Source organism: Papilio xuthus, unplaced genomic scaffold, assembly GCF_000836235.2.
Source record: "Papilio xuthus unplaced genomic scaffold, Pxut_1.1 DF827679.1, whole genome shotgun sequence".
NCBI classification, from domain to species: Eukaryota; Metazoa; Arthropoda; class Insecta; order Lepidoptera; family Papilionidae; genus Papilio; species Papilio xuthus.
In genome coordinates, this window is record NW_013530970.1 from 5,612,531 (window position 1) to 5,625,246 (window position 12,716).

General features: G+C 37.0%; 3 protein-coding genes across 3 annotated transcripts in view; 2 read left to right on the top strand and 1 right to left on the bottom strand.

Moving 5' to 3' along the window:
- The window catches only part of Smr (nuclear receptor corepressor smrter), a 4,697-nt gene extending 4,302 nt beyond the window's left edge, over positions 1-395 (top strand). Inside the window, exon 14 of the mRNA XM_013311931.1 lies at positions 76-395. Coding sequence (XP_013167385.1) covers positions 76-395 — 320 coding nt within the window. The remainder of the gene's footprint in view (positions 1-75) is intronic.
- A 2,133-nt stretch (positions 396-2,528) lies between these two features.
- On the bottom strand, positions 2,529-6,837 carry Mdh2 (malate dehydrogenase 2). The gene is made up of 6 exons (XM_013312499.1): positions 6,477-6,837; positions 6,144-6,354; positions 4,939-5,135; positions 3,875-4,114; positions 3,482-3,574; positions 2,529-3,250 (listed from the first exon to the last, which is right to left on the bottom strand). The coding sequence occupies exons 1-6, from the start codon at positions 6,549-6,551 to the stop codon at positions 3,041-3,043; spliced, it is 1,026 nt and encodes a 341-aa protein (XP_013167953.1). The 5' UTR covers positions 6,552-6,837; the 3' UTR covers positions 2,529-3,040.
- A 350-nt stretch (positions 6,838-7,187) lies between these two features.
- Positions 7,188-11,549, top strand: Vps45 (vacuolar protein sorting 45). Its single transcript, XM_013312009.1, has 9 exons — positions 7,188-7,364; positions 7,593-7,791; positions 8,136-8,285; positions 8,594-8,853; positions 9,286-9,420; positions 9,533-9,673; positions 9,840-9,977; positions 10,405-10,683; positions 11,185-11,549. Exons 1-9 carry the CDS (start codon positions 7,272-7,274, stop codon positions 11,521-11,523), a joined length of 1,734 nt encoding a protein of 577 aa, XP_013167463.1. The 5' UTR covers positions 7,188-7,271; the 3' UTR covers positions 11,524-11,549.
- Positions 11,550-12,716: the final 1,167 nt, after the last annotated feature.

The window sequence follows — 12,716 nt, forward strand, 5'->3', positions numbered from 1 at the left end:
CTGCACCCGCCCGCACGCGGCCGCGTATACTGCTGCTCAGGAGACCTCCTCCCTCCGCGGCCGCGCCCCGTGCAGGCAGGCCTACTTACGCGCTGCTGGGGGCGGGCGCGGGCGCGGGCGCGGGTGGCGGGCCCCGGCTGGCCTTCACGCTGCTCAAGCGGACTGATAATAACATAATGGACATTGCGGCAACAAACAATCGAAATACATCGAATACAAGGGCAGAGGGCGCGGCGGAGAGCGGCGCGCGCGGACACCACTCCCGCACTGACACCATTAACAAAGAAGAAGACAGAGATCGAGAAGAAGAGCATCGAGGTGACAGCAGGGAAGACACGCCCGAAAGTCAAGGCAAAAGAAATTCTGTGATCCACTACAGCACACCGCATCGGTGACACTAATCGATGAATGGATAAGTTTAATTATTCAGAGACGATTTCGTTTGAACAGGAGATGACGTTGACATTAAAGTGATAGACTATTATGAACTTGTGCGCGTGATCTCAGTGACTGAGTGTGTGTGTGTGTGTGTTTGTGTGAGACACGCCCCGCGGGACGCACGGGGCGTTGAGAGTGGCGGGGGGAGGGCGATACCCGAGCGAGACGGAATACGCTTATGTAAAATGGATTCTGCTGTCGAATAGTGAGAGTATGATAATGTTAAATTGTTATTTATTTTGTTGTTTTACGGCTCGCGAACTTTCTAGATTATTTTTTATATATTTGTAAAGCAGTCGGCGCCACGCTACCGAACACTGCCACACAATCGTATTGTCTTCATAGCGCTAAGTGGCTCTCACCGTGTACTATATCCAGTCTTCCAGTGGGCGGGGCGAGGAGGGCGGGAGGGGTCGAGGGGGGCGGGGGCACGCGGCCTGTACAGTGTATAGTTAGTGCATACGAGGAGACGCTGAGCTTGCGGCCGACCACCTGACGAGACTAAGTTAATGTATGTATATATGTCTGTATACATATGTATAAGTTATTTTTATCGAGCGCTCCGCCCCGCCCCGCACCCGCCGCGCCGCATCGCCTCCGCCCCCGCCTTAGTTAGTATGCGCGTAGTTGAATTTATCTTTCTCGTCTAATGTAAATAGTTTTCCTTTTTGTTTGTTAGTGTGTGCGGGCGGGGACGGGGGCGGGGCGCAGTGGGCGGGGCGGGGCGGGGCTCGCTGACTAAGCCCTAACGCTACATACGATGTAAACACGGTTAACGGATTATTAAATTATATACATATTGTAAAAGTGTATGGTTATTATGTATACATACTGTGCATTTGTAATTATACAGAAGGTTAGTTGTAAGTGTACGGATAGAGATTTCGATTTGAGTTAGTGCGGCCGACGCGGCCGGCTGAGTGCGGGCTATGAGAGAGCGACGCGTGTCTGCGCTCCTGTCTGTCTGTGTGTCGGGCCGCGGCGCGCCGGATGCCGTCTGATGACCTCTCCGCAACCACACCGATATCAAAATTAACCACTGCAAAAATATGGCTTTTTTAAACTAATTAATTGATTCATCCTTAAATGTATATAGTTTTTTTTAAGTAATTGACTGGTATCTATACCTTAAATAAATCGCTGCTGTTGCAAGGATGATAATAATAATGTAAGACAGGTCGGTGTCGCAGAGGGCGGGAGGTCGCGGCGAGCGCCGGCGGCCGCGTCCCGGCGACTCTCCACATTGTGATTTCTTTATAAAACTGTAATGTTATTGTAAGTAGCCGAAAGAAAGATAATCCTTGTAAGTCCAAACATAAGCAAAAACAAAGTTTTGGGAGGACAAATCAAATAAATAAGATGCAAATCTACCTTCGCTTTTATTATATACCTACCCGCGTTACGTCTTTATATAGAATTGAAAAAAATATATAGAATGAATATGGCAACACTGACGTCATAGAAAGTTTTAAAAGCAAGGAACTGGGACGCGGTTCTGTATTTCACAGTTCATTTTGTAACATCTCTCGAATTTGATTGCGGGATCAAATGTTATGTGTAGTGTGTGTGTAAATATTAATTTATAGTAAAAACGTTACTACAAATGGCGTACTTTAAATAATTAATAGCAGTATTGGGTAAAAATAGTTTCGAGTCTCTGCCAATTTCCATTTGTTCATTGCAAAGCAACGACGTATTCAAAGATGGAAAGTCCTCGTGTGAGCAGGAAAACGAACACCCGGTCCTGGACTGGAGTGACAATCTTCTGTGCGTACCTCGTGCTCCTCATGGTAGAGATTTATATTGAATTTTATGAGAATCAATCTCATTTGCGTGTTTACAATAAAATACGTTCATTATTCAGCAAATTATATAGCTAATATTTTAGTGTTAAAATATTGTTTTTATTTCTTACAAAACTTGTAAATGGAGTCAGCAGAGACATGTGAGTAAACTTTTCATTTTATAATAATCAAACGAAGGATTGCATTGATCTTTTTCCAAAGTTTTAACATTCCGATGGGGGATGTTAATGTTTGATCTTTTGCAATGAAACCTCACGTCATGCCTGGGTCATAAATAAAACACAATTATTTGTTGTATTTTAATACCAACATAACATACGGGGGCCAACAATTTATTTACAAAATAACTTCCATCCTCCGCACAGACATTACAAGTTTAAATAAACAAAAGCAAAATGCAAATATAATCCTTCTAATTACAAACATTCGATATTTTTCAGATAAAAAGAAAGAATAATTTAATAAATAGTAAGAGTCAGGGTAAATATAGATTTTCCTAACATTTATTTGCTACCATTTTCTTTTTAATCAGGACATTAAAGACATACGACATCGGAAAGAACCAAAATATACTAAGAACAATTTAAAATAGAATAATGCCATTTAATTTCATTAAAACATATTTTAAATAGCAATAACCCAAAAACTATGGTATATATATTACCAAACTACTTCTTTGTATATTTTCCTATTTAAAATAAATTTTAACACTATTATCACTAGACATAGTTCTAATCCTAGAAATTTCAAATTCTCCAATCTCCCGTCTTCATCCTGGTTGGTTCATTGGTAATAGTCTACTTGTTGGCGAAGTTCTCACCGGTCTTGATGTTCTTAAGGAGTTCAGGTATGGCAGCCTTGAGGAGTTCCTTCTCGTAGTCATTGAGCTCTCCGTAGCCCAGGTTCTTCTCAACTCCGTTGGGTCCGAACTGCACTGGGTTGGCAAAGTAAGTCGCCTCGGTCAGATCTGACTTCACGTATGCGCACTCCACTGCGTCTGAATCACCCTGAAATATAAATATAATTAGAAATGTCTTTGTTAATATTACTCTATCTTTTTTTTGTAACATATATTAATAATTAAGAAGTTGTAAATTAATTTTCGTTTAAACTTTTCGAGACGATTATGTTTTAACAGTATTTTTTATCCACTCCAAATTTATTATATTTGCTGGATAAATGATAATTTCGAACTTGTTTGGCATTTACAATTATTTAGTTAATAGGCGATAGCTTACCTTGAGTCCCCGCAGCACTGCGCAGGCGAGACGGGCGCCGGCGTACGCCATCGACAGAGTGGCGGAGCCTCCACCGGCCTTTGCCTTCACCACCTGTCACAAACATTACATACATTGTGCCATCTGTTTTTAGGGTTCCACACCTCGAAAGGAAAAAAAACGGTTGTCCGTCTGTCTGTCAAGGCCGTTTTTCTCAGGAACTCGTGAAGCTCGTAATTATTTTATACATAACAAGTCTACAAGTACAAAACAACCAAATCAAATAAACCGGCAATATACCATCATATTACTGCAAATGGTTCACTAAGGATCTGCGGTTTCGGATGCATCTATATATTTGTTTAAGTCTTCAGGTACAGATATATTTCGAAACAAATGAATTTATCAATTTACCTCAGTACCAGCTTCCTGGATCCTCTTTGTGAGTGCCTCAATCTTGCTCTGGTCGGTCAAATTAACAGCGGGGCAGCTCTGGCTGAGCACGGGAATAATGGTAACACCCGAATGCCCTCCGATGACGGGAATCTTTACAGTAGTGGGGTCCACGCAGTTGATCTCTCCAATGAAAGCAGCAGCACGGACCACATCCAGGGTGGTTACACCAAGTACTTTAGCGGGATCATATACTCCAGCCTACAAGTTTTGGAAAGGTTTTAAATTCAACATTTTAATATACAAAATCATAAAAGAAATGAAAATAGTGAATATGTGTAAATCATATTTATTACTAGATTCGACTTCGTCCGCGCGGAATAAGAAACAAACTTGATAAGTAAACTATGTGTTGTTCCAGATTATGTTCTACACCTAAGCCAAATTTTATAAAGATCCATTGAGCCGTTCCGGAAATACCTTCAAACATCCATCCATCCAAACTTTTCGCATTTATAATATCAGTAACATTATTATGATACAATCCATTAAATAAAACATAGTACAAATAATTGTCAAAGAAAATTATTTAATGTCAGTGAAACAATACAACTTATCATTTAGTCAAGTTGTTATCTATACTCATGTCTCCGCACTATATTGATGGTGTATTCAAACATGTCATTGTATTGTTTCAGTGAAATACAATCCATTGTTAGTCATTTACACATCATTATATTCATAAGCGTCAATCAATTCAATTCCTGCTTATGAAGAAACATTCATCAACCTGTGTTTATCTCTACAGAGGTTCGACACAGTATGTACTCCCCTACATCTCTATCACCCTGCCTATCTGAATCTATCCCCTTCTTACGCATATCCTCTTTCGCACAATCCATCCATCTTTGGTCTTCTACCTGTGTAGCTATCCACATTCAATCTCATATGAATGTTGTACATCAAAATATCACCATAAGAGACACATTGCTATGTCAAGATTTCGTCCTTATCACTCGCCAAGGGTCAAACAAGATAATCAGAAATACTCATTGTCTATACTAAAAATAAATTTCATATCTTACCTTCTTCAGTACTTCTGAAGCAATAGGCACCATAGAATTGACAGGATTGGTGATAATAGCCATGATAGCTTTGGGTGCATTCTTAGCAACACAGTCTGCTATATCACGGACAATGGATGCATTTGTGTTGAACAAGTCATCACGGGTCATGCCCGGCTTACGGGGCACACCTGCAGGAATCACTACCAGATCCGCACCTGGTTAAGATAAATTAACAAATGTACAATACTGTACCTTAAGAGAATAAACAAAAACTGCAATATTTCTTTTTTTTTTTGATTGGAAGCTTAATTTAGTAAACTGAAGCACCTCAAATACTATACATGGTGGCCATATTGATATTTGACTTTTTTAGTAATTTATGTAAAGTTATTTGCAAAAAAGTGTTATCAGAAAAATTATTTAGTTCATAAACTTGAGTTTAAATTGTAGTTTATCTATGGTTTATAGTTTAATTGGAATCTGGTTAAGAGTTACCATGTTTTGAGCATTGTACAGACTAGAATAAGATAACTCGTAACTAATAAGCTGCATTAATCATGATTGTGTAAATTTTAATAAAAATTGATTAACATATTTATCAAAGAATCTAACATATTATATAAACCTTGTGTGTGATCATGGAAAAACAAAATTATTTGTTATCAGCAAACAGATATGACTTTATCTTTAGTCTTTCTGTAATGAGATTAAAATCCATCCCACAAACGTTGAATTTGTTAGATTTAACGTTTAAATAGCAATTATGTTTATAATTGTAACTAAATAATTTCTATATAAAGGAGCCTTGAAATTTACAATACTAAAGTTCATAATAGATTTAAAGTGTAGAGTATCTTTAACCCTTTTCTGTAACACATTAAGAACTATATGAGATTCTTATATACATACATATGTATTAAAATGTGTCAGTGTGTGTTCTCCATAACTATAAATCAATTTATTCAAATTATGGTAATTATATTCTACAATATAATATGACTTAATTATAACCTATTAAATTACTATTCAGTAATGTTATTTCCAATGAAAATTGTTTGAAAACTTGACATTTGCATACTAAACATTTCATAATCAGAATGTCCTTGACAAAGATCCCAAACTAAAATTAGGTTAGACACATCAACTTGCACACTGATAAGCGTTATGTAACACTTCTATGTACTGAACATTTATATATAAACAGGTATATAAGCGTTACTTACATTCAACAGCTGCGGCTAATTGTTCTGGACCCTTGTGCCCGGTGACCTGGGCTGGTGTGTCCATGTGGGATAGGTCAACGGCGACTCCAGGGGTCACAGGCGCGATGTCGTATAACGCTAGCCTTGTCACCAAAGAATTCTGCTTCAGCAGCAAAGCCAGTGGCTGACCGATACCACCGGCAGCACCCGCCACCACCACTTTAAAGTTTTTCTGCAACAATAATTAAACATCTTTGTATTTGTAATTAATACCAGTTATTTTCAGAATTGTTATATTACGTTAGGTATAAAGAGTTAATGTGCAAAAATGTGCTTAAATCATCAAAATCATACCTGTGATGTGGTGGAGAATTTTGCGCCATTCTGGACTGCCACACTGGCAACGGGTTTCAGGGCACGGGAAAACATTTTATATGTTTATTTTAATATTTTTTAATACTAATATAATAAATGGAATATGCCGCTTAAATGGGGATCCTCCTGACCCGTCCGACCTTTCGTTCGTTGATAACTAGTGATGTGATGTAATTGACGTCATACGGATACGTTGTAGAAAAGCGCTACTCTTGATGTTATAACGGAAAACGCTAGCAGAACCTTGGGTATTCGTTAATTCCATTCGATTACGTATCTAAACCAATTAGACGCCGAGAAAAGAAAAATCTTAAACAATCAATTAATGGATTTTTAAAATGGATCTAGTGAATTATAATAGTATGTTAAACAATTATTTTTAATCATTAGTATTAGTCAATAGAAGAAAATAAGCACTTCTTGAAATGAGAGTTTTTATTTGACTTTGACGGATTTAATCATCGAGAATTTTACCAGCATATTCATTTTCATAATTTTAATTTAGTGCTTTCTTGGTAACATATCAATAAAAGAACTAAACTTCCATTATTTTATTTATTTATTAGTGTTAATACAAGGGCAATTATCATTTGATCAATTTTGTTTGACAGTCTGCTGCGTAGTTAGAATATTTTTTTTTGACACATGTCAATGTCGGAAACGTTGATTGTTTTTGTCAAATGTCAAAACAAATAGATTTCGAAAGTATTGATCGGATTATAAAAAGTGTATTTATTTTTGCGATATACGATAAATAATATTAAAGATAAAACCATGAATGTTATAAAGGCACTAAAGATGTATATCACTAAAATGACTGAAGAGAGCGGTCCAGGCATGAAAGTTATTCTTATGGATAAGGAGACTGTGAGTTATTCCTCAATATATCTATTAATTTATAAAAAAATATGTGTTGGCATTTTTTACTCCATTTTTAGGAATTGCTGAGAAATATTTTAATTATAAACATCGAAGTTTGCTTGGGTATTAAAGCTTTTCTGACCTTAATTTCTGTGACCACCCACTTTAGATGGTTCAAAGTTTCGTGTTTAATTTTTTTATTTAAAAGTAATACCGTCGTAAATTTTATTTCAGACAAGCATCGTGAGCATGGTGTACAGTCAAACAGAAATATTACAAAAAGAGGTATATCTGTTTGAAAGAATAGACAACCCAAGTAAATTTGACAATCTAAAGCATATGAAATGCATTGTATTTCTACGTCCTACTTCTGAAAACATTGCATTATTGTCTAGAGAACTTCGCTGCCCTAAATATGGAGTTTATTTTATATGTAAGTGTTACATACATAATATTATGTAGTTTAAAAACATAGCACTGATTTTACTAACTGTTTTGTTAATAAATGATAAGAAATCAAATCATGTTATGTGAAATATAATTGCCATTCATGAATATATATTATGTTATCTATGAATTTCCTGTCATAAGATATGTACAACTTTGATTTATTGTTAACACTTGACATTCACACCCAATCTAACAAGGGAGAGCCATAAACAAGAAACAGAACAGATTTATTGTCTCTTTTACTCTTATAAGACATTGAGTGTTTGAACATGTGTTACAGCACTAGAGACACACACCAATGTTTCAAATTAACAATGTAGTGATAAGATTTCAGCAATGTGATATCCAAGGCTGACATCAAGACATTGGCAGAGTGCGATGAGCAGGAGGCAGTGCGCGAGGTGCAGGAAGTTTTTGCTGACTATTTAGCAGTGGATAGACATCTCTTCTCATTCAATATTGTTGGATGTTTGCATGGTACAAAACAAAATCTATTTAATTAATTATTACTCATTATTTTTAAGATGGGATTATTTTCGGCCGATTTATTGGTAGGCCAATGGGAATCAGCCAACAAGGTTGCTGGGCAAGTGTGCTATTCTTGGAAGAAAAGTAGCTGAACACGAATAATAGTACATTTAGACCTAAGAAGAGATTGAATGGATTTGGTGTAAGGAATTAAAATACTATTGAAAATAAAAACTATGGTTCTCGAGTACGAAGTCCTGGTGTCCCACATAGAGGGTGATAAGGATGGATGATTATCTTTGTTTACATTTCCCCAGGTCGTTCATGGAATCAGAACCACTTGCAGCGTGTGTCACAGGGTCTGCTGGCGTTAGTGATGTCATTGAAGAAACGAGCGGTGGTTCGCTACGAGGCGTCCTCGGAACCCTGTGCACGGCTTGCGGAACGCGTGCGGGACCTCTTACGCCGGGAGACTGTGCTCATTGATAATTCAATACCATTCAATGGTGACGTGCCAACTCCGATACTACTTATTCTTGATAGAAGAGATGATCCTGTTACACCGTTGCTTAATCAGGTATTTACTTTGAATTCATTTATGACATACAAACATGATTGTAATTTTGTCCAAATGGTAGGTGGGTAATGTTTTTTGTGGCGTTTAAGTAAGTCATTCCATTGTGCCCTGTTTAAGCTAAGTCTTCTGAATTTTATTAGTGTTAAGTCAAGTTGCGTATCTTGGTTTTTAAAATTAATTGTAGTTGAATCTGGATAACCTAGGAATTCCTATAAGCGTGTTGTTGACCTCCAGCAGTCAGAAGTTCGGATAGAGAGAAACCTCTATAAGAAAAAAAAATTCTTTGGAGTCCTTTGGAGCCATGATTAGCCAGGTTCGATTGTATATGTTAAACAGAGATAGAAGGCAAGAATTATGTGCTGTGTACTCACAGGCCGTTCATACATGCACATTTGTAATTTATATGAGTACATGATGAGTGTATGTTTGCAGTGGACGTACCAGGCGATGGTACACGAGCTGCTGGGCATCAGCAACAACCGTGTCAGCCTGGCACACGTGCCTGATGTGCACAAAGACTTCAAGGAAGTTGTGCTCTCCTCCGAGCAGGATGAATTTTATGCTAAGGTGAGTCAAACTTGCATAACCTAACTAGATAATGTATAAAGTTAATTATGTAGTTTTTATTTAATTTAATGGCATTATTATTTGTAGTAATAATTTCTTGTAATGTGTACAGAATCTGTATTCGAACTTTGGTGAGATCGGGCAGACAATCAAGTCTCTGATGGAGGAGTTCCAGCGTAAGGCAAAGAGCCATCAGAAGGTCGAGAGCATTGCAGATATGAAGAACTTTGTTGAAACGTATCCTTTATTCAAGGTGAGTCTCTACTAGGATATGTAATAATGTAATTACTTAACAAAAAAATAATTTTCTACGCATTTCATGTGTTTTGTTAAGTGATTTTTTTTTTAGGTATTATATTTGAAAAAAGACAGTTTTGAAAATTATTTTTAAAATACATTGTATATTGTGTTGTGTTCAGAAAATGTCTGGAACGGTGACGAAGCACGTGACTGTAGTGGGGGAGCTGTCAGCGCTGGTGGGCCGGCACCATCTGCTGGAGGTCTCCGAGCTGGAGCAGGAGATAGCCTGTCAAAGCGACCATGCTAAGCATCTGCAGGTGAGGAACCTGAGCCTGAGCCTGAGATACCCATGTTCATGTATGCTATTTCTTTTGAAAATTATTGCTAGAGCGCAAAAGACGTTTCTTAGTAATATAGTATAATCTCACTAATCCGGCACTTCGATAAACTATCACGTTCAATAATTCGGCATCCTCGCTGCGCACATTATGAAAACTAATTAATTACATATGTAGTTGTATGTTAATGTAATACGTTATATACATTTATTTCCTCTATGAAATGCTTTTTTATTCATTACCTATGACTTTTCAATGCAATCCAGTAATCCGGCATTGGTTTTTATTAGTGCCGGATTAGTGAGATTATACTGTTATTTATTTACATATGTGAGCTCATTGTGAAAGATATTTGTGCGGTATATAATTAATAAGTTTTTTTTAATAATTATAATTTAATTTTCAGCGCCTAAAAGCGTTAATAGGTAAAGAATCGGTGAGGGAGTGGGACGCGGCGAAGCTGGTGGCACTGTACGCGCTGCGGTATGAGAAGCACGCGGGCAACGCGCTGCCGGCGCTGCTGGACGCGCTGCGTGCTCGTGCTCGTGCTCGTGCTGCAGGAGGTGCGAGCGAGGAGTGCGTGCGCGCGCCCGTGCTCGCGCTCGAGTGGGGCGGCGCACACGCTCGCAAGACTGACCTCTTCGGGCTGCAGGACGCCGTCAAGATTACTAAGAGATTGTTTAAAGTTTGTACATATATCGAGTACTCGCTGTCGCCCGCGATACCGTCTGAGCAGAATTAAAAAAAACCTAATAAGTAGCCTATGTGTTCTTGCAGATTATATTTTATATGTATGTCAAATTTCAAACAAACATCTGTCCATCCATACAAACATTCGCATTTATAATATTAGTAAGATAATGTTTACAATGTTATTTTTTATGTAAATTAAAATGCAGTAATGGTAGCTAAACATTAATTTATACATAATTATATATTATCTTACTAATATTATAAATGCCAATGTTTAAATGGATGTTTGTTTAAAGGTAACTCGAGAACAGCTTAGCGGATCTCGTTGAAATTTATCATAGATGTAGAACATAGTCTAGAATACATAGGCAACAGGTATAGGGCAATTAAGTTTTAAATTCTGCGCGAATGGAGTCGCGGGCTATAGCTAGATAATATAAAATGCGATAATTTTATTTAAAAAGAATTAAATTATTTCGCATTCTCTTTCCAGGGTTTAAATGGTGTAGAAAACATCTACACACAACACACTCCACTCCTCAAGGACACCATAGAAGACCTAATTAAAGGCAAACTACGTGAGAATCTCTACCCTACATTAGGAGGAGACGAGACAAACGGACGGAGACCACAAGACATTATCGTGTTTATTGTAGGAGGCGTGACTTATGAGGAGTCGCTTTGCGTACATCAAATAAATCAGGCGAATCCTGGTGTTAAAGTAGTATTAGGAGGCACAACTATACATAATTCAAGCTCATTCATGGAAGAGATAAAATCTGCAATGCAGGGTGTGCATCGAACACACACGAGGCATATTAGGAATGTATAAAATTCTTATATGGGTTTCTACTGATTGTATTTATTTTTTTGTTTAATCCTGGTTTCTGAGATCAAAATTTTTGTTAAAATTGTCTGTTTTGTCAAAGAATAAGAGGGATGAGGATAGATTTCTTGCAGGAATTTTAGGCTCCGAAACCAACGATAAGCGTAGTTTTTTTGTAATTTGTTTACTGTGATTTTTTTAAGTTAATAATATAAAGATTATTTAAGATATAATTTTTTAAGAAAGATATAAACTATCTAAAATATTTAATTTAAATAAATGTTTGTTAGTCATATATAATTAGTGTTTTTGTTTTGATATTCCTATTTATATTATTCTAGGACATCTCTCGATAAAATACTAAAAAAAATATGACACAAAACACCACAAGGAGCTTCATACTTTTTTGTCACTGACAGTACAGTCAGCGTCATAAATACCGTAACAGACAAGATATGCAAATATATAGGTACACCAAAAGTAATCAATTATATCGGTACAACAAAAGTCTTCAAATTAATAGATACATTCACCCTGCTCAAATACATCGGTACATACACAGCGTCAAATATATGAGTACATGCAAGGTGCCCATAAATATCGTAGCAGCCACAGCGTCATAAGTAACGAAGCAGTCAAGGTGCGCAAAAATATCGTAAGATTTGACAAAATTGAACTCTATCTCTATACACTTGTGATACAATTTGGAATAAACTACTTCTGTTACATTCATTTGACACTTTGCATCAAACCATTTTTCAAAATTTACTAAAAGTGTTCGTCGCGGTTGACAGATTTTAGGTAGATAAAACTAACATCAAATTTAAGTTTGTCATCATATATGCTAGTTTGGTCTCGTGGCCTTACCGTTCGCCGCCGTTGGTACGTAAGGTCGGAGGTTCAAATTCTTAAGCCACTATTTTTTTTAAATGTTTAAGCTTTTTAATTTTAATATCGAAGTACATGTAATTAAACTCTATCGCCGTAGTTATTAGGTACTTTTTGATATTGCCTTGGGCTAATGAGTTTGACCGTTAAAGTACTTTTCCATTTCAAACAAAAATGAAGGAGATAAAGCGATGCTATTGGCATGTAATTTGTTTATTACTCATGTTTGTTAAACTTGTACCGGTAAAAATATCACGTTACCTTTTACTGATACTGATTATATTTAAGAAACAAAGAAAAAAAACTGAATG